The sequence below is a fragment of the Danio rerio genome, chromosome 10 (assembly GCF_052040795.2).
Source record: "Danio rerio strain M-AB ecotype USA chromosome 10, GRCz13ab, whole genome shotgun sequence".
Taxonomy (NCBI): domain Eukaryota; kingdom Metazoa; phylum Chordata; class Actinopteri; order Cypriniformes; family Danionidae; genus Danio; species Danio rerio.
In genome coordinates, this window is record NC_141030.1 from 7,828,763 (window position 1) to 7,850,338 (window position 21,576).

General features: G+C 38.0%; 4 protein-coding genes across 11 annotated transcripts in view; 2 read left to right on the forward strand and 2 right to left on the reverse strand.

Annotated features, from left to right (window-relative positions):
• Nucleotides 1–6,976, reverse strand: part of wrn (WRN RecQ like helicase) — a 71,277-nt gene extending 64,301 nt beyond the window's left edge. For 3 of the 4 annotated variants that reach the window (XR_015500735.1, XM_087270056.1, XM_087270058.1), the window contains exons 1-5: nt 6,772–6,976; nt 6,589–6,662; nt 5,488–5,606; nt 3,763–3,908; nt 622–770 (exon numbers count right to left, since the gene is read on the reverse strand). Coding sequence is in view for 3 of the 4 variants with exons in the window: in XM_087270056.1 (XP_087126182.1) it covers nt 622–770; nt 3,763–3,908; nt 5,488–5,606; nt 6,589–6,642 (468 nt within the window). In the remaining variant the exon portion in view is untranslated. The remainder of the gene's footprint in view (nt 1–621; nt 771–3,762; nt 3,909–5,487; nt 5,607–6,588; nt 6,663–6,771) is intronic. The other variant, XM_087270057.1, reaches the window with a different exon arrangement.
• tex15 (testis expressed 15, meiosis and synapsis associated) overlaps nt 6,409–21,576 on the forward strand; it is a 34,640-nt gene continuing 19,472 nt past the window's right edge. The window contains exons 1-2 of one of the 2 annotated variants that reach the window (XM_087270052.1): nt 6,996–7,313; nt 7,603–7,668. The gene's annotated coding sequence lies outside the window, so the exon portion shown is untranslated. Of the gene's footprint in view, nt 6,535–6,995; nt 7,314–7,602; nt 7,669–21,576 lie in introns of those variants that run through there. The other variant, XM_087270050.1, reaches the window with a different exon arrangement.
• Nucleotides 10,782–16,713, reverse strand: LOC147841959 (uncharacterized). 4 transcript variants are annotated; one of them, XM_087270186.1, is made up of 3 exons: nt 16,589–16,659; nt 12,067–12,836; nt 10,782–11,970 (listed from the first exon to the last, which is right to left on the reverse strand). In XM_087270186.1, exons 2-3 carry the CDS (start codon nt 12,121–12,123, stop codon nt 11,431–11,433), a joined length of 597 nt encoding a protein of 198 aa, XP_087126312.1. In that variant the 5' UTR covers nt 12,124–12,836; nt 16,589–16,659; the 3' UTR covers nt 10,782–11,430. The 4 variants fall into 4 exon arrangements, with proteins under 4 accessions (XP_087126312.1, XP_087126311.1, XP_087126309.1 ...); XM_087270185.1 differs by having other exon boundaries at nt 15,414–16,659; XM_087270183.1 differs by having other exon boundaries at nt 10,782–12,836; nt 15,414–16,713.
• purg (purine-rich element binding protein G) lies at nt 15,237–21,391 on the forward strand. The gene has a single exon (XM_087270156.1). The coding sequence runs from the start codon at nt 15,575–15,577 to the stop codon at nt 16,544–16,546; it is 972 nt and encodes a 323-aa protein (XP_087126282.1). The 5' UTR covers nt 15,237–15,574; the 3' UTR covers nt 16,547–21,391.

Consider the following 21,576-nt stretch of genomic DNA (forward strand, 5'->3'; position numbering starts at 1 on the left):
CACTGTTGTCAATTCAGTTACAACATTGGTAAGATAAAAAATACAAATCTTCAGTGTTCTTATGTGTGCAAAATAATAAGTATTTTTGTTTTATAAAATTATTTGTTCCGTAAGTAGCTGTGCCAGTAAGCTTTGCATTTAGCTTGTTACCTCAGATTTAGGCTAATACGTTTAGATGTGATTCAGATTGTGTGAGACATAGAACTTATAGACTCAAGCAACTTTTATTTTAGTTTTACATTTAGTTTTAGACATTTGTTCTACAATCTCAATGACTAAAATCAATCAAATCAATGTTGAAATCTATTTGTTTACATTTTATGGCAATATTTTACTGTTTAAGAACTCTGCTTAATTAAATTTAGTTGTTCAGGTGCCATGTTTAAAATAAGATAAACTACACTGCACAAACTACAGGCTGTTCTGAGTCGCAAGATAAATTTTTCCTCATCATCAAGCAATCTCATCACTTATGCAACATGAAAACCCATACTCAAAAGAACCCATGATTTGTATAATTCATAATATTAAGTTTAATTCTTAGTGGGAACATTCTTTTGATTAAGTACGCCATTAAACAGCGATATGATGATATATGTCTACATAACTATTATAACATACCGTCTCATTTGCCAGATCAGAGAGTTCAACGATATTCTTTAACTTGATGTCATAATCAGACAATAACTTCCATTTGTCACCCTCAATTCCCACGCCAACTTTCATGATGTTCTCATCCTCTAGAAACATCTTCAGGCCAGGAGGAAACCCTAAGAAATAATGAGACATTTGTTGTTTTAGCAATTTTAAACAGTCAAATAAACTTCTCTCAGTATCTTTAATAAAATACAACCAGACAATACAAGTCGGGCTGAAAAGCACAGAGAGGTTTTAATTCACCATGTCATTCCTTTTAGAAAAGCACCTGATTGATAATGGATGTATTTTTCAACCTGATAATTGTGGGATCATTAAAATAATCTTTTTAAGAGGAAAAACAGCTGATAAAACACAATCAGCCATGAACCGTCCACCACAGAGCCCAGACCTGAATATTAAAGAGGCAGCATGGGATTATCTTCACAGAAAAACTATCAAAAACAGTCTACCTATGAATCTAAAGAACTCTTGAAAGTGCTGAATGAAACCTGCCCGCAGTCTGGTATCACATTATTCACAACAAACCACTTTATTAAAACACTTCAGGACAGTCACCCAGGGTTTCAAAGTGGCTTCATTCCCAACCAAGGTCAATCTATTTTGTTCTAGAGAATTTTTATTTATTTTTTATTTTGGGTATATATTTTCTGTTTTTTCTGTTTGTATCATAATGAATATATGCACACATACAGGAGTTGGACATTGAAACCGAAACACTGGTGAATTTAGTGTTGGAGGTTTCTACCAGTAAGAGCAGAGATTATAGTTTAATTACAGAGTAATAACATATTAATACATGACATTAAGGGTGACATGTAAGAGGACAAACTGTTGGTGTGCGTCTCAAGTGTGAGTCCACCTTTACTGTCTTTCCCATATCTGGGAGAGTTACGGTGTGGAGAAGCCCCAAAGAAGTGTAATACCCAGACTATTGCAAGCCCAGAGTGAAGCATGAGGGTGAATCAGATATCAGATACAATATCATGGCTCATAAGGCTCAATATCATAAGGATGATGTAACAGTCTAAATTATCATATGCATTTGTTTATATGGCAAAACATGTATTTTTTTCACCAAAGAAGGCTCACACAAATTCCAAAGGCAGATACTGATTAGATCAGGGCCTGGTGTGTGGTCTTTGGGGGTTTTACAATGTGGTCAAATGTTGATTGGTCAGTTTGAATGTCACAGTATTTGGGCTTTGGTCACATGGTCAAGAAAGATACAAAATAGCTGATAAATTTTGCTCTGTCTCTTTTCCTGGCCTGCCTTTTTCCTGTTCTGCTGATTTCCTGCTCTGCTCCTCTCTGATCTGGAGTCTATCTCCTCTGCCTCTTTGAGGCCTACTTACTCTCTTTGTCTCTCCCTCACCCTGTCTCTCCTAGTCTCCTTCTACCTCTGGTTATTTTATTTATACATTAAGGCTGGGTACAACATTTACTACGCTTTTATCATTTATATTTTATTATTTTGTACAGTTATTCGTACTTAATTCAGTTGTAACCATTGAGAATTATTGTCATTAAATCATTTCATATACAAGTATTTGTGAATTACTTTTGATTTTACATCAACACTTAATTGCTCCATATTGCAATACAATACAATCACATAATATCAACGCTCTCCCATATTTTAAGCTATTAACACTGCCCTTATTTCGTTTTTTGGTATAAGATTGTAGAAGAATGGTTTGACTAGATTGTACAGTTTTTTGCCATCACGCTGATAACTATTTATTCACTCGGCAGAACTACAGTTTGAATAGCTGTGGTTAAAACCCATTCTCACAATGATAATTCACTAATACACACAGCAAGACTGGTGACAAAGTGGTTTGATGAACATGAAAGTGAAGTTGAACATCTCCCACTGCCACCAGATCTAAATATTATTGAGCCAGTTTAGGGTGTTTTGGAGGAGTGAGTCAGGAAACGTTTTCTTCCACCAGCACCACAGTCACCTGGCCAATATTCTGCAAGAAGAACAGCTCAAAATCCAACTGGCCACTGTGTAGGACTTGTATCTGTCATTCCCAAGATGAATTGATGCTGCATTGGCTGTAAAAGTAGGCCCTACAACATACTAATAAATTATTGTGGTCTAAAACTAGGTGTTTTAGTTTCATTGTCCAACCCCAGTACATAGTACATCCATTTACATATATACAGTTGAAGTCAGAATTATTAGCCCACCTGAATTATTAGCCCAATTTCTGTTTAATGGAGAGATTTTTTCAACACATTTCTAAACATAATAGTTTTAATAACTGATTTCTAATAATTGATTTATTTTATCTTTTCCATGATGACAGTAAATAATATTTGACTAGATAATTTTCAAGACACTACTATACAGCTTAAAGTGACATTTAAAAGGTTAACTAGGTTAATTAGGTTACTAGGCAGATGAGGGTAACTAGGCAAGTTATTGTATAATGATGGTTTGTTCTGTAGACTAGTAAGAAAAAAATAGCTTAAAGCTATTTAAAAATAGCTTAAATATAAAGCTTTAATTTTGTCCTTAAAAGGGTGTTTAAAAAAAACAAATAAGACTTTCTTCAGAAAAAAAAACATTATCACAAATACTGAATTTGAGAAATATTTAAAAAAGAAAAACAACTCAAAGGGGGGATAATAATTCTGACTTAAACTTTATATCAAAACACCATCTCAAACGTGAGATGCAGTGCACACCGGATGCACCGCTTGGCGCTGCGACACGGCGCGCACATGACAGTTGAAAGTATCGCACACCAGACACGCACATTCGCTATTTGAAATGAAACTAATCAGATGGTGCTCAGAAATATGAACAGTGTCCTGAGTCATGGCTGGAAGGTGCGGATGGCCGCCAACATGCGGCGCCGGTGTGTGTACCCTGATAGAAACCTTTGTTTAGAATTCTGAAATGCATGACATTGCATGGCGCTTCGCCGAGCGGCGCTACTGGTGTGTGACCCACTTTAATACACAATCTACAAACACACACACACACAATACTGTGCAAAAGTCGTAGATAGTGGACAATTATTTTGTACAGAATTATATTAATTCTATTAACAATATTAAAATTGACATTCAGCTTCTGCCTGAGCACACCTGACATGGAGGAGATGTGAAACAAATAGCATTTGTCCTCAGATGCACACAGCTGCACCATAGCCACTTTCTTTTTCTTCCCCTTGGTGAAGCTTGGTGGCCATTCCAGATCAAATCCCACCGCTGAGCCAGACGACAAAGCAGATCTGGATATGACACACAGAATTTTAAAATAAGCAATATAATCATCCACTCTCATTCATAGCACATGAGCTGAAGATCAGTAATTGTGTGTTCTTTCTAGGTCAAACCAACAGGGAACTGAATGACCAAAACAGATCCTTCAGCATCAGGTCGGACTCTTATGTGTAAGCTTTATAAAAACCATCAACAACATGCTAATCACACATCCATATATATATATATATATATATATATATATATATATATATATATATATATATATACACATACAGTTGAAATCAGAATTATAAGACCCCCTGAATTATTAGCCCACATGTTTATTTTTTTTCCCAATTTCTGTTTAACAGAGAGAATATTTTCAACACATTTCTAAACATAACAGTTTTAATAACTGATTTCTAATAACTGATCTATTTTATCTTTGCCATGATGACGGTAGATATTTGACTAGATATTTTTCAAGACACTTCTATACAGCTTAAAGTGACATTTAAAGGCTTAACTAGGTTTATTGGGTTAACTAGGCAGGTTAGGGTAATTAGGCAAGTTATTATATAACGATGGTTTGTTCTGTAGACTATCGAAAACAAAAATAGCTAATAATAATAGGGGCTAATAATTTTGTCCCTAAAATGGTTATTAAAAATTAAAAAATGCTTTTATTTTAGCCAAAATAAAACAAGACTTTCTCCAGAAGACAAAATATTATCAGACATACTGTGAAAATTTCCTTGCTCTGTTAAACATAATTTGGGAAATAAAATAAAAATTCAAAGGGGTGCTAATAATTCTGACTTCAACTGTATATATTTCATCCCAAATGAAAAGAATCAAAGAAACTTTTTATTAAATTTACTGATAATTCTGCATATTTTACTTCAGATTAAAATAAAATTGAGATAATAAACATGAACAATAGAATCTAACACTACAATCTCAATAGAAATTGTTCATGACTTTCGAAAGACTTTTTTTTAATATTACGATAAAGGGTGTACTACTTGTAATTGTAGATTTGAAAGGTTATAGCATACAATTATAAAACCATAACATATAATTAAGTAATTACGAATGCTTTTTTGTTCTTACAGAAAATGTCTTTCAAATTATTGCATTCCATTGAGATACTTTTTTGTTCGCTCAAAAAACTTTTGCTTAATTTAATTTAATTAATAAACATTTCTGATGGAAATAACTTGGTGTGGAGGGAAGAAATATATTTTTAGTGCTGTCGTGAGTAAACCCAAAGACTTTAGAGGGAACAAAATCTCTTTGCTAGAAAATGCATTGCGAGTAAAACTTGAGTGGAAGTTTATGTAGAGAAGTCATCTTATACTGGTTCAAGGCCTGGTTCAAGGCCAGCACTGAATATAAATCAGCATTGCTGACAAAATTAGTGACTTCAAAGTAGAATGTGTTTTTGAACACTTTATTAAACTATTGACTGTATATTATGAATCACAATTATCAAGAAAAACTTTTTTAGTGTAACTCTAATGTTACAAAACATCTAAATTAAACTTTACTGGTTCAACTTTTGAGGAAAGAGTGTTTTTTTTAAGATTCAACCATATTTAATACCTTAAATCCTCTGATAAAAAAGAACAGTCGTGTCTTTCCTGGCTGTATACGACTGTTCCACCAAATTCCAGATACGGTAGATGATCCTCCAAAACATTCTTTTTATAAGTTCCTGATGTCTGTGAAAACATATAATAAGCTAATAAAAGACATATTTACTTTAAAGAAAAAAATAAATAAACATAATGGAAAAAACATAACCAATGAGTCAATGTTAATGACAGCGCTGTCATGTAGATAAATGATCCTACATCAGCCAGATGGAAAAACACATCAAATCATAAGAATATGGAGGACGGCCAGGTGCTTTTCATACAGGTGCATCAAGCTCTAATTTTACATTTGTTTTCCAGCTTAGACAAATAAGTCATTTCCTTTTTAAAACCGGTCTTACACATTGCTAGTCGTGCCGAAATATGTAGAAACATAAATAATAGATTAAAATTTTTAAACATTTCAATGAAGTCATTGTGTTCTGACATCGAAGCTCTAGCTAGCACTCATTCAGTAATATCCAAGATCACCAAAGACAACATGCAAATATTATATCCATAGTACATCAAGCTTTGATGCAAGGAAGCACACTTCATCAATGACTGCATCATAACATGCAAACCGTTCAGAACGTGTTATAGACTAGCTGTGCCAACATTATATAAGCTGTGGGCTTGATTTATACTACACAACATTGAACAAATGTGGAGCAGAACTTTCCATCCTACAGAATAAACTGACTGCTTGGTTTATATTAAAATACGTGTATGTTTATTTAATGAACCAGCATACGTTGACCAGTATAAAACCAGTATTTCCTGACTGTTGACCTGCAAACAGTGCTTTGGTTTGATTTGAATATGAGAATAGTGCTGCAGGTGTCTCAGTAAATAATGCAAATAAGTGGCTTTTCCTCTCTCAACCAATGGAAAACATACACATTAGTGAAAGCACAGGTAGGAGAGCATTTCCTCCTGCGCATAACATGCCAATTGATGAAGATGGCAAGTGCATGAAAGAAGAAGAAAATACAGGACTAATACAGGAAAACAGGTCAGAATAGTTTCTTTATGTGTGGTGTATGTTTATGTTGTTGAGTTTTCTCACGTGTTCATCCTGAGGTTTGTTATTCATCCATTTAGGTAGAGTCCTGTCACCCATTACGACTTCTTTTCATTTGTCTTTAAGAGTAAAACATATTTATTACGGATACATAATAACTGCAACGTTAGTGTTAAAACAAGAATGACTATTAATGATAAAGGATACTTTTAACGTGCGTATACTTACATTGATGAACAAAACACACGTTTGCAGCTCACGGCGCTGAATGTTTGAATAACCCGTTGTCTGTCTGTGGATTTCATACAAGCACTTTAAACTTCTCAAAAAAGATTTGATAACTCGCAGAGTTTATATTCCTGCTAAATATGAATTTGTATTTATACGTAACATTTCCAGTTACTTCAGCCAAACTCTCCCGCGCCGTGTTCGTGTCAGAAATACTGAGGAACGCCACCTGTAGGACAGGAGTAACATTTAACACGGTTAAAGAACAGAAACTCTTTCAGAGGAAAACCGCCTTAGGAGAGTGTCGTATTATGGGAAAAGTAACTGCATTGGTCCATGTTTTAATTACCAGAAGACTAAATTAAATTACATACACTTTGATTGTATTTGCTATTTTAGAAAGTTAATTAACGATAAATGTCAGTCACAAAATTGTAAAATGCCCATTTCACAGTATTATAGTGATTAATCACACTATAGTGATTGACAGAAAAGAAAGAGCGCGCACAGTTCAACGTCTGACAACCGTTTGCTTTTCTCAGGTAAGAGATTACAACACTGAAAAAAATTATTCAGAGATGATTTCTTGGATTTACTCAATTTGTTTATGTTAAGCGGTTGTAAACAATTTATTTGTGTTGAGTTTAAACAAACAAATTAAGTTGAACATTATTAAACTTAATTTGTTTGTTTAAATTGAACACAATTAATTTGTTTGCAACAGTTCTGCATGCAACACTTTTTTCAGTGAAGGAGAAGCAGGCTTGAAAAATAACTACTAATGTTAGGTACATCGACATAAACCTAACAAAATCTCATTTGACAACACAGCAGATACTGAGGTAACGTGAGGACAACCACTTTTATTTTAGGTGCGTCTTGAAGAGTTTTTCTGAGGTAAGAGATGGTGTTACATTTCTTTTTAAGCCATGTTTTTAAAGACTAAACTTAACACATCATTCAATGTTTTTATATTATAACGCGAGTTATTATACACTGTAAAACCCAACAGTCAACTTTATCAAATGGAATGAGTGTAGTTAACTAAAAATTGACTGAAAGTTAAATCTACTCATTTGAAAAGAGTTTTGAACTTGTGTTGAAGGTAATGAGTTTACCTCAAATGACCTCAGATTAAATACCTCATTATTTCAATTTAAATGGAGTAAGTTCACAGTACTCATATAGATTAGTTTTTTTACTTAAATTGTTTGTAGCAATTGGTTTAGTCAAACAGTTTGAGTTGCCTTAACTTATTGAGTGTTAATGTACTTAGTTGGTTTGAGTTCTCTTCATTTATTGGGTTTTACTGTGCTCAAGTTGAATGGTTTACTCAAATGAATCTAGTTTACAGTAGCTGCTCATTAGGATTAGTTTTTGAACTTAAATATTTTGTTGAAGTCGGTTTACTCAAATGTTACCTAAACTTTTTTGGTTTTAAAGTGTTCAAACTTCTTACTTCAGGCCCGTAGACACCCTGCTGAAAGGGGTGGTTCTTTTTTCTCAAAAAGTGGACCTTTTTGCAGTTATACATCTCATTTTTTATTTAATTACGATATTTAAATAATGCACTTTATTGACATTTTAAGCTCTATTTCTAGCTGAATTAGCTTGTCGGATTGTCATCGTAACCACACTTTTTGATGTAGCAAAAATATGTCCTAAAGATTTAGAATAAAGAAATATGAAAAAAATACTTATTTTTAAAATACAAATGTATTACATCATATATCATTAAAAAAATAGTAAGTTAATCTGGTAAAACTGTTTAAAATAAGGCAAAATAACAAACATTCCAGCACATTCAACTTTCTAAAGTCAGAATTTGGCCATTTAAAAAAAATATATATATTAAAACATAATAATAATAATAGTAATAATAATAACAACGATAATGATAATAATAATAATAATAATATAAAGCTTCACAATTTTATTTATTTATTTTTTTGCCTAAAGGAAAAGGGTATTTCATGTATAGAACAAATTCTAGACCTTGTCAGTCAGGGATGGGTCTTCCAAACCCACTCTGGAAAAATCATTGGTCTCATACATTCACAATGTTTGTATTTTTTTAACACTTTGCCCTGCTCTTTATTTGTGTCAGAGGATATATAATTAATCTTATGTTTAGACTCATTTCAACATATTCTTTGGGGCACAGAAAAAAATTATATTATCAGATATTATTTAAGACAGACATTATTCTGATTCTGACGGTTTGAAAACCTTTGATAAAATATCACAGTATGATGGTGTTGTGATACTCCTCTAAAATATGTTTTTCATATGTTTACAACTTTTATTTTTTCCTATTTAGCACAATATAATTTATTTTAAGAAACGCTTAAAATATTCTGGGACAGTAAACATGTCAGGCTAAATAATTAAAATAAATAATTTAATTCTGCTATCTTAATTAGTTTACAAAGCACAGATTTCTTTACAACTTAAAAAGGCATCCTTGGATATCTTTCTTTTCTTAGATTTTAAGTGAGTAAGCCACTGCACTGTTCAGATGCACAGCACATACACTCTTAGAAATAAAGGTACAGGAGCTGCCCTAAGAGTTCACAGTGGTACCTCAAAGGATGCATATTAGTGCCCAAATGTACCTAAAAAGTACCTTTGAGATACCATTATGACCCCTTCATGTACAAATATGTTCATTTTGAAGAAATACTGCCACAGTGACAGCTCTTATATCTTTTATTTCTGAGAATGCTGGATGCACATAGAGGCATAAGATGTTGGTTTATAAGCTATTTGTTTTTCAAATGTTTGCTGAATCATGTGCTGACTAGTAGCTTTTTATGGTCCTTTTCTACTGGAGATACTGTTGCCCTAAAAAACTAAATAAAAACATTGTAAAAAAAACAAAACTGTAAATTTAAACCTTTAAAAAAGTTATCGTCTCATGTCTAAACAGTATATGGATTATACAGCAATCTTCTCTGTCAATAAGGTTTTTCATGTTATTTGTTTTTTTGAATTTGTTTCAAAATTACCATAGTTGACAGAAATAGATTAATGAAATGTGAAATGGATAGTAAGTAAAGAGCAGTGAGAATTTGTCTTTTATTGTTTGATTAACAATAATGTTAAACTGTATGAGAGTGCTGTCACTATGCACATTCTTTCTTGACTGTTCCTTTACTTTTGGCATTACTGACTTTGTTTACGTGACTTTTAGTTTATGTGAATAATCACTGGGACATTTTGACAGAATTGTCGTTGGATCGACTAAGTGCAATAAGCAGCAAAAAAAACTCCTGAATTCCTGCAAGTAGTCTGAGAGATGGATTTATGTGTAGACAGACAACACACAAGTACTGAGTTCTTTTTTGTTTTCTAAAGAATGATTGAATTGGCAAGACTTAATAAACTGCTATTTGTAAACTTGTGATGACGCAACAGTTGTTGCATCTAACATGTGACATTTCTATGTTCACTGTCCAAAAATATGAGCCAAGTATTTTGTCATTCTTTTAGTGAAGACATATTCTGCTAATATGTTCCCATTTTCATAGAAAGAGCGGGAGAGATGCAGTGAACTAGTCCCTTATGCTGTTGTGAGATCCATGTTTGTGAGATTTCACAGAGAATTTATTGAATGTTAATTTTGACGCATGTATTTTAGTCATTTAGCCTTCATGCTACAGAAATGTTTGCATGAATTTTGATATTAAAGGGATAGATCAAACAAAAACTGTGTCAGTAAATGAAGAAAATTATAATTTTGGGTGTACTATCGCTTTAAGGCTCTGCCAGACACGTGTGCTGATTTCTGAAGTGGGGGTCACAAGACAATAAGAGGAGGTCGCTGGGTGATTTTCAAAAATCTCTATTAGAATTACCTAATTTTATTCATGAATCCTTATTTTAAGCGTGATTCTATTATGTCATTATGGACCAAGATCTCTAAGAAATATTTCCAGTAACGTGTTGAATCTATGCCAAGAAGGATTAAGGCAGTTTTGATGGCAAAAGGGGGTCCAAACCAGTACTAGTAAAGTGTACCTAATATTTTTTATAATATTAATAACATTATGCAAATAAAAAGCAATCAACCTTCCAATTATTATTTTTTGCGACACCTGGGGTTATGCTAGATTAACATCACAGCAATGTTAGCAGCAGTGTTAGTTGCAGCAGATTAATTTTTGGGCACTGTTACCCCAGAAGCATGAGACTCTGAAATGGAGTACAGATCCACGTGCAGTTCGTTATGGGTCGTCGTACAGGCATATATATATATATATATATATATATATATATATATATATATATATAGGCAAAGGTCATAAGTATAGGCAAAGGTCATAAGTAACACGGCAACGAAACTAAACATAAACAAGGCTAGGAACATTGACAAGGCTAAAAACAAAACATGACAACCAAGACATATGGAAAACTCAATGTAACAGTTCTTAACCGAATACTAAGACTAACCAATGTATGCGTGTTTGTGGGATGCATAAATAGTCCAGGAATTAGTCCATGATGCGACACTAGCGATGTGTGTGCCATTAGTATGAGATCAGGAACCGGTGTGTGTACGGTGCATGGTGGGAATAGTAGTTTATTAATATGGCATGCTTGTAGTTCTCAAGCGATCTGCAGTCTCTAAATCGTTGGTGATAGTTACAGAGCACCCCTCTAGGAGTGACTTCCAGAAACTCTCAAGGCAATCCAGCAGGGTGGTAGAGAGAAGGCAGAAGAGGGACGGGAAGAAGGGCCAGAAGCATGGAGCAGCGTGCAATTAGGAGCATAAAGCTGTGAATGGCCTGGAGCAGCGGAGGGCCTGGAGCATGGAGTAGCGAAGGGCCTGGAGCGTGGAGCAGCAGAGGGCCTGGAGCGTGGAGCAGTAGAGGGCCTGGAGCGTGGAGCAGCAGAGGACCTGGAGCGTGAAGCAGCAGAGGGCCTGGAGCGTGGAGCAGCGGAGGGCCTGGAACAAGGAGCTGCAGAGGGCCTGGAACGTGGAGCTGTGGAAGGCCTGCGAAGGTCCTGGAGCATGGAGCTGCGGAAGGCCTGGAGTGTGTAGCTGCGGAGGGCCTGGAGCATGGAGCTGCGGAAGGCCTGGAGTGTGTAGCTGCGGCGGGTCTGGAGCGTGGAGCTGCGGAAGGCTTGGAGCGTGGAGCTGTGGAGGGGCTGGAGTTTGGAGCTCTGAAAGGCCAAGAGCATGGAGCTGTGGAGGACCTGGAGCATGGAGCTGCAGAAGGCCTGGAGCGTGGAGCTGTGGATGGGCTGGAGTGGTGAGCTCTGAAAGACAAAGAGCATGGAGCTGTGAAGGACCTGGAGCATGGAGCAGCAGAGGACCTGGATCATGGAGCTGCAAAGGACCTGGAGCATGGAGCTTTAGTTCAGCAGGCACTGATGGTTCAGATAACCTCAGTGGGTCAGGCAGTTCTGGTTCAGGAGGTACGCAATTCAGACAACCCCAGTGGATCAGGAGGTTCAGGTTTAGGAGTCATTAGCAGTTCAAACCAGTGGGTCAGGACGCTTAGGTTCAAGAGACACTGGCAGTTTAGATAACCTCAGTGGGTCAGGAGGCTTAGGATCAGTTGCATCTGGCAGTTAAGATAAACCAAGTGGGTCATGAAGTCACCTGGCCCTGGCTGCACTGGGAAATCACACAACTCTGGCGGCACTGGGAAGTCATATGACTCTGGTAGCCATTCATGGGATTCATGGGGGTGGTAGCTCTAACCATTCGTGGGACTCAGGCCGCTCTGGCCATTCGCTGGATGAGGCATCGGCTCTGACCTTGTGGGACACAGGCAGCGGCTCTGGCCATTCGTGGAACTTCGACGGCGGCTCTGGCCATTCATGGAACTCAGGCAGTGGCTCTGGCCATTTGTGGGACATGGGCTGCAGCTCTGGCCATTCGTAGGACTTAGGCGGCGGCTCTTGCCATTCGTGGGACTTAGGCAGCTGCTCGGGCAGCTCTGGCGGCGGCGACAAGGGCTCTGTCAGCTCTGGAGGATCTGGCAGCTCTAGCAGAAACGGCTCCGCTGGTGGCAGCAGCTCTGGCAACTCAGGTGGTGGTGACCCCTCTTGTGACTCTGAAGCAGGCATTTCAAGGACAAAAACTATGACAAAATCAAGAAGATACTCACAACAATGCAATGTAATTATGCATTTTCACTACTTCCACTTCGTGATCTGGTAAGCTGGATTCGGCCATCTTGTCACCAAGCACCGCTTTCATAAAAAAATGGATGCTTAAACATACAGCAGTGTGATATCCCAAAAATATAATATTTTGGAACAAAGTTATTTCAAATGTAATTCGATTTTCTTCTTTTCACTTTACATGGAGAAGATGGTACTTTGACTTATACTGTGCTTTCCTGCACCTGAAACTATTGGAAAAATTAGCTTGTTCAATGTGGATCACATTTGCTTTTATAATCGCATTGCAAACTTGATATCTTTGAATTTGCAGATTAGCAAATGAATCAAAATCCCTGCTAAATGTATATATTTTTTTTAAATAAACAAAAGGTATCTCTGTGATGTGCAGGGATGTAGATCAGATATTTTTTTAAACGGATGTCAGTGTCGTAGAGGCTTCATGCATTGTGGGAAAATGGCTTCATACATTAATTTTCCTTCGGCTTATTCATTAGGGGTTCGCCACAGCAGAATAAACGGCCAACTTATTCAACATGTTATACGCAACCCAACACTGGGAAACACCCATAAACTCTTGCACACACTCACACTACAGCCAATTTAGCTAATACCGCATGTCTTTGGACTTGTGGGGGAAACCAGAGCACCAGGAGGAAACCCACGCAAATACGGATAAAACATCCAAACTCCACACAGAAATGCCAACTGACCCAGCTGGGGCTCAAACCAGCAACCTTCTTGCTGTTAGGGGATTGTGCTACCCACCCCAAAGTTCCTGTGAAGTGCTTTGAAATGTTTTTTTTTTTTTATTCGATGTTTGGTGTAATATCAACTGAAAAATATAGAGTAGCTTCTCCAGATTTAAAAAAAACGTCAAATAGCGTTTAGTTTTATCACAGCTTTGCCAGTGAGAGTGGTTGAGCTCAAGCGCATTAAATGGAAAGCGTCTTAAAGGGGGCGGGACAAGTCAGATTCTAGAGAGTATTTGATTGGTCAAGATTTGATGAGGAAAATGTAGTATAAGGGTGATGTGAAAAAAATCGTTGATTGATTTAGGCAGAAGTGACAAACTGCAAGCTTTACATGTTTATATTGGTTTTATATCTTCTTAACGCTAATTTTGTCACTGTTTTGAGCACACTAGGTAGATATCCATAATACTAACATCATGAAACTAACATCTAAAAAAACATTTTATTTTCACAGGACCTTTAAAGATTTAGATTGATCTGTTTATGTACATTCAGATGCTTTTTATAAAAGAAGTCACTTACATTTAGCGACAGATTTTAAGTTTATGGCACTTAGGCAGTCGATGCTTTCAGTGTTTTTATTCATGTGAGCCTGATTTCTTCATTCAATTCTGATGAAATAGCATTTAGTTTGGGCGAATAAGGAAGAACAATTGAAGTATGCATGTCCACTCAAAGAAAAGAAAATAAATACTACCTGCTTATTACACACAACTGTTGCTCCATTCGCAACATTGTAACATTACAAACGTGGCAAACTGGGAAAGAATATTGGAATGACACTTTTTTGTTTTTGAAAACAGTTTTTGTTGGTCATTAGATTACTTTTGTAAGCATGTAATTCATTCGTTATCTAGGTCTATACCATTTTTAGCAGTATATTGCAACCCTTGCATGCATTGGTGTCTAAGATGAAAAGTTGGATTGTCAACATTTTGTGTTCATTCATTCATTTTCCTTCAGCTTAGGCCTTATTTTTCATGGGTCGCCACAGCAGAATGAACCACCAACTATTCCAGCATGTTTTATGCAGAGGATGCTCTTCCAGCCAACTCATATACTCTTGCATTCACACACGCATGGACTCGTATGGCCAATTTTGTTTACCCAGTTCTCTTACTATATACTGCATGTGGGGGAAACCGGAGCACCCAGAATAAACCCACGTGAACATGCAAACTCCGCACAGAAATGTTAACTGGCCCAGCCAAGACTCAAACCAGCAACCTTCTTGCTGTGTGGTGACTGCTAATTACTGAGCCTCCATGCTGTAAGAAGTTTTATTTCTGAGTCTCAGGAGGTTGTGAATATATACGCTAATAATTCTGATATGAAATGACATTATAAACAGTGGTTGCACCAGTGGATTACATTTAGGGGATGGAACGTGGCTCAGACATTAGCTGTTTGCATGATCATCATACACCAAAGGCAGTAACATAATGGGTGAATATATCCGACGTTTGGTATTCTGTACTAATTCTGTAGCACGGATGTACTTGATACGTTAGCGTGCTCAGCGCAGTGCGTGCTGTAGTACGCAGAAGCGCTCTGTGAGTTGAGCTGCGCTCCTGTGTGCTGGAGGGAGGGGGGATTGGGTCATTGAGTTCATTCGCACTACAGCAGCGGCGCCCTCCATAGAGATCCGCTGTCTCTCTCTCTCACTCTCACTCCAGCTGGCAAGAATATGTGTCAGATGGATGGTGAGGCGAAAAACAAGATCTTTTAAAATATGGTGCAAACGGTACGTGCCTCCGCGCTTCGCTTGACCTTTCATCAGGACAAAGGAAGTCGATGAGCCGTTTTAAGCGGAGCCGCTGCTGCTGCCATTTTCGGGTCAATCGAGGAGACTCGCCGGAGCTTGAGCTGTCGATAAGCGGAATAATACAGAGCCGAGAGATGGAGCGCCGTGAATGATTATGGCCGATAGTCACCGGAGGGCAACGGATAGAGGCAGAGGCAGAATGACATCAGGATACTCGCAGCAGTTTGTCAGCAGCAAAGCGTCAGACATTCAGGAGCTCGCGTCCAAGCGCGTGGACATCCAAAAGAAGCGCTTCTACCTGGACGTGAAGCAGAGCACCCGCGGCCGCTTCCTGAAGATCGCCGAGGTGTGGATCGGCCGTGGGAGACACGACAACATCCGCAAGAGCAAACTTACGCTCTCCATGTCCATGGCACCCGACCTGCGCTACTGCCTGGGAGACTTCATCGATTATTACGCGCACATCGGGCTCCGAGGATGCCAGGCGGCGGAACGCCGGCCGGAGGAGCAGAGCAACGGCCAGGGCCGCGCGCCGGACCCTCGCCGAAGAGCTGAACAGGCGGCGTCACCCAACGGCTCCGGTGCGTCCGAAGAGCAGACGCACCGGGTGCTCAAGAGCGAGTTCATCGAGCGGGACAACAGGAAGTACTACCTGGACCTGAAGGAGAACCAGCGCGGACGGTTTCTGCGCATCAGGCAGACCGTCACCCGAGGACACGGGAGCATGGGCTACTACGGCCAGGGCATCGAGCAGACCATCGTGCTGCCCGCGCAAGGGCTCATCGAGTTCCGAGACGCGCTGTCTCAGCTGATCGACGACTACGGCGACGACGAGCCCGAGCGGGCCTGCGCGCGGAACCACGATGAGTCTCCAGAGCTCCCCGAGGCGGCGTCGTTCCGCGTCGACAACAAACGCTTTTACTTCGACGTGGGCTCAAACCGGTTCGGCGTGTTCCTGAAGATCAGCGAGGTCCGGCAGCCCTACAGGAACACCATCACCGTTCCTCTGAAAGCCTGGGCGCGATTCGGCGAGAACTTCATGAGGTACGAAGAGGAGATGCGACACATCTTCAGCTGCCATAAAGAGAAGCGGACAGACACGGAGGAGCAGGAGGATTGACGCAAACTAGTTTTCTGTTTTTCCTCTTGTTATTAGTTGTACCTCTAGTCTCTGCTCTGCTAGTGGACGAGCGCGATGGCACTTTCCCCGCTCGGCCTCTTCCGTTCATGTCTATTATTGCAGTTGATTTAAATCTGGTAGGCAGCATCCAAGCGGCTCTGCTGTGTGTGTGTGGGACTGAACAGGTGCAGTCTTTCAGTGTGTGTGTGTGCGCGTGTGATAGAGAGATCATACTTGGTCTCTCTACATGTAATAATTCCTCCCAGGCTTAAGGTATGAGGCTGCTGTGCAATTTAAAAGCTGGGAATCAAATAATCAAGATCTCATAAAGCACTTATGTCAGAGTTACGATCGTTCAGAACGATCAAGTGCAGAGTAGGCAATTTGATGGTCCAAAGTGAAGGTTATTTCTTTTGATGCTTGAAGTTTGACTTCATCTCAATGATCAAAAGAGCTGCAACACTTTACCATTGCACAAAACTACTTTCCCCAACTGAAAATCAGAAACCAAAAAGTGCATTAATGTTTATCTTATTTGGATGTTATTTACGCACTAGCCCACGGACAAATGTCGAACTAATGAGGCTGTGTGAAATATATAGAGCATCACATATGACATTGATATAACGTGAGAAGCTTTTAGAAATGGCTATAAATAACAGAATAATGAATTTTAGCTCTATCGCGACGATTCAAATGCTGAATCACTAGTGTGCAATATATTATTTTCATCAGCCCCTGTGAGTGGGCTTAAATGAAAACTGCAAAAGCAAAGAGAACATAAAATAGCAAATGATTTTAATTTTAAAACAACTGATTTCAATTTAAACTTAGCTTGGTTTGGAGTCTGCTCTTACGTGAGATGTTGAATATAGTCGTCACATTGGGGATTTACAGATTTTGACATGACGTCATTCTGCTCAAAACAGCAGTTGTGTTTAAAACAAACGATTATACATGTATCCCACTGCTAATAAGTAAGCTTTAGTTTATTTAAAGTGTTCGATAAAATTTGCCACATCCCCAGAATGTCCGTCTTTCCTTTTCATTAAATTTTAAAAAAACATATTGGCCATACTACAGACAGTATGCATTTTGCATACCTAATTTAATTTGAATATAACACAAGCAGTAGAACTGTACACTGTAAAAAAAAAAACAGTTTTTTTCCGGCAGCTAAATTACTGAAATTTACCGTGAAATAACAGACGTTAAATTACAGAAATTAAGATGTAAGGAAATTTCTACAATTTACCATCTGTTATTCTTCAGTAAATTTCTGTAATTTAACGGCCATTATTTTACGGGAGGGAGGGGGGGTTCCGGCACCCCAGTTATTATACATAAAATTATGGATTTTTTTTACAGTGTGTTCTATTCTGAAATACACAAAAAGCATATGTTAACTATATTTGCCTTTTCAAATCTTTATTTCCTGGGGTTGTAGCAATTAAAGACATGAACGTTCATGCAATTGTTTTCTCGTTAAAGCACAACTAAATTTAGAAATGTTTGCGTTAGTTTTAGGCTTGTTTATTTGTACTGTGACAATTGCCCAGCTTACAAGAAAAGCAATTTGCTTAGGCACTTCTGTTGATAAATTTAAAGGTTTCAGCTATCAACTGCTAACCGAATACTTCTTTTTTTCCTCAGTTCACAAATGTATGTGTGAGTGAGTGAGAGAGAGTATTTATCCTCAATATGACTGAATTATGGGTATGTTCTATTGGTTGGTGTTAAAATGCTGATCTATAACAGACACCTCCTCCAGGAAGCACTTTATTCAAACAGCACTTTTGAGCTGCTTCACCTGCTTTACCACTGCAAAGCGGACCTTCATTTGTGCCCCATGTAAGAACGAGTGACAATCGTGCTCTCCAATGAACACAGCCTTTCAGAAGTGCGTTCATCTGTTTGCTCTTTGCACTTCTCGGTTTATTTCGATCAGATTAGGTTGCGACGTGTTATTTCAAGGGAGTCTGATTAGCATATTACTGACACCACGTATTCAGTCTGTGATTGTATTGTTCTCTCATGGTTTGTTTCCTGTGACTGTATGCACACAGTTTTCTTACTAAAAAAAAAGGGCTGCTATTGGAGGCTGTATATACTAGTGTCTCTCGTAAAGCCTAGTATTCAGATTACATGTTTATAAAGAAGGATAGTTGATTTCTCCCCTTATTTTTAGCTTGATTTTTATCCAATCAAGGGCATCAATATATTAGTTGCCTATAAATATACACTACCAGACAAAAGTCTTGTCGTCGATTCCAGTTGAAAAAGAAACAAATAATAACTTGACTTCATCCTAATTATCACAAATACTGCAGAAGACCTATTGGAACCCACATGGATCCAAGATTCTCACAGAAATCGGTCAAGTTTGGTAAAGGAAAAAACATGGTTTGTGTTTACATTAAGTATGGGGGTGTGGGAAAGATCTGCAGAGTCGACAGCAACATCAACAGCCTGAGGTATCAGGACATTTTGCCGCCCATTACATTACAAACCACAGGAGAGGGCAAATTCTTCATCAGGATAGCGCTGCCCCTCATATTTCAGCCTCTACATCAAAGTTCCTGAATACAAAAAAAGTCAAGGTGCTCCAGGATTGGCCAGCCCAATCACCAAACATAAACATTATTGAGCATGGTAGGGGTACGATAAAGGAGGAGGCATTGAAGATGAATCCAAAAAATCTTGATGAACTCCTGCAAGAACGCTTTCTTTGCCATTCCAGATGATTATACTGTACATTATTTCTGTTAAGTGACAAGACTTTTGTCTGAGCAAAGTCAGACCTTACTGTCCTAATTAAATAAGGAAAAATCAAGGCTTGATCATATTTTATTTTGGTAAATAAGCATAGTCTAGAGGCCTTTGCCTTTCATATCAGCCACTTCTGATACCAAATAATCAACCAGAAGTCAAATTCTTATTTGTTGTTCCTAGACATCAAGAATTATGTCAGGTAGTGTCAAGGCTACCCTTGGCAATTTATTCTATTTATGTTTGCTTCTCCTACGAAGCAGTAAATGTGTGAAGCTGGCGTGAAATGGATAAACCATGTGCACTTTAAAAATCTGAGTACAGGTTTGTTCCCAACAAAGAAATGAGAAGTATGCTTGTTATACGTGTATGTGCAATGCATGACCACAAGAGAGCAGTGTTCGTATGATGTTCTTTTCCTTTGTCTATAGGCGGTATACAAATGTTGCTCAAGTACACACACACACACACACACACACAGAGAGAGTTTAATACCCTGATAAAACGGCTGATTTCATTTCAACGAGTTCTTGAGATGTTCTGTAGTCTTAATGGAAACATCTGTCAGCTTATAAGGCCATTTCAAAATGCTATATAGTATTGCAGCTATATCAGAGTTACTCTAAACACTTGAATTCATCAAATTGGACTGTTATGCATAACATGTATCGAAGTCACCGTTTTCAACCCATAGGCCTTAAAATCATTACACCGCAGTTGTAATGATTGACTTTAGGGTTACGAGTTGTTGTTGATGTGGTTCCAACGTAGTTTGCCTTCATCTTTGAAACATAACATTTTGTACATGTGATGTACGACGACAAAAGAAATGGGGAGAACAAGTGTTTCGGATGCGACAACATGACCTCGGAAATAAAATAAAACAGAGAAATATTTTAAGCTCGGGAAATATTAGAGCAGACATGCATACGTTTCTGTAAATGTTCTTGATAGTTCTGTGGGTAATGTGACGTTCTAAAAAAAAGAAAACAGGATGGTTGTTCACAAGCTTTCTTGGGTTGTTCCTTTTTTAATCTTTGTGTTGACCATCTGCAGTTGGATTTAAGATGTGTCAGTCAGTGTGTTTGTTCGATGATTTCAAAAGATGGCTCAGTTTTAAGAAATGTTTTGGTGTATCTTTAGGTAATGTAATGTAGTGCGTCCTCCTGTAGAGCCTTCAAATATTATACAAGTCGAAAAACAAGAAAGAAATGGTTCTGTCTAGTAGCACTTTCTTTAATGTGAGTACTGTATTAGTTTCTGTTTAACATGTATGGTACAGTATGAATATTCCTGATTTGCCTTGTAATGTTTTTGAAAGGTCGAAATGTGTAGGATACATATCTGAAGAAATATGACGTTTTCAATTTGACGTTTGTGCATGCCAACAGTAGGGTCCTGACTTCAAATATATCTGAACAAAAAAAAAATTATGGTGCTATGTGAAAACATATAAAGGTGCTGAACTGGACCCTAGCTGCATGCCTGTTGAATGACAATGGAAACAGTAGTAGAGCAAACACGAGGCGAGGCGCTGCCATCTGGAGATCGATGGCGAGATGCCCTTTCTCAACAAAAGCAGCGTAACTGTAAATCATGCACACTTCCAAAATGCAAAGTCGTGAGTCTGCGTCTCAGTCGTGTGCGGTGGCTCCCTGCACTCAAGTCTGACTTTATTCACCAGTTACTTTGAACAAGATGACTAAAGAAATGTCAGAAAAACATGTCAGACATGCAACCAGGGAGCAGCCAATCTACCAAGGCTGGTACTCAGTGAATAACGCAGCACATTACAGTTAAATCAGTTGCTGTTGACGTCTCATGGTGGATATCCTCACCAAAGTACTTGCTGAAATGTGATGCTTATTTACAGTTACCCAGCAATTGTGTGTAAAAGTTCCACAGACAATCTAATAAAGTACAATTTTTTTTATGTTTAACGCGTGTCTTTTGATCAACTCGTGTGAGATCTTTGGCCAACAATCAATATTTTATTGACTGTTGTAGGCATATCGGCATACGCTGGCTAAGGGGGATGTTTTGGTTTCTTTTTGCCCCATTAAAGTGACTTAATTACTTGTTTTTTGTAGTCGTTTGTACAGAGCTTTTTTGGTAGTTGGTAAGCGATTAGTTGACTTGACTTTTAAAAATTGAGTAAATGCATTACCTTAAAATAACTAAAGGCATAATTCACCCTAAAATGTACTCACTCTTGACCTGAGGTTTTTGTCTTTTAGTCAGACAGAATCTGTGGATATTTT

What these genes read in the sequence shown, in the direction of transcription:
- LOC147841959 (XM_087270183.1), bottom strand. Translation starts at nt 12,123, where the DNA reads ATGCTCCAGGTCCTTTGCAGCTCCATGATCCAGGTCCTCTGCTGCTCC.
- purg (XM_087270156.1), top strand. Translation starts at nt 15,575, where the DNA reads ATGATTATGGCCGATAGTCACCGGAGGGCAACGGATAGAGGCAGAGGC.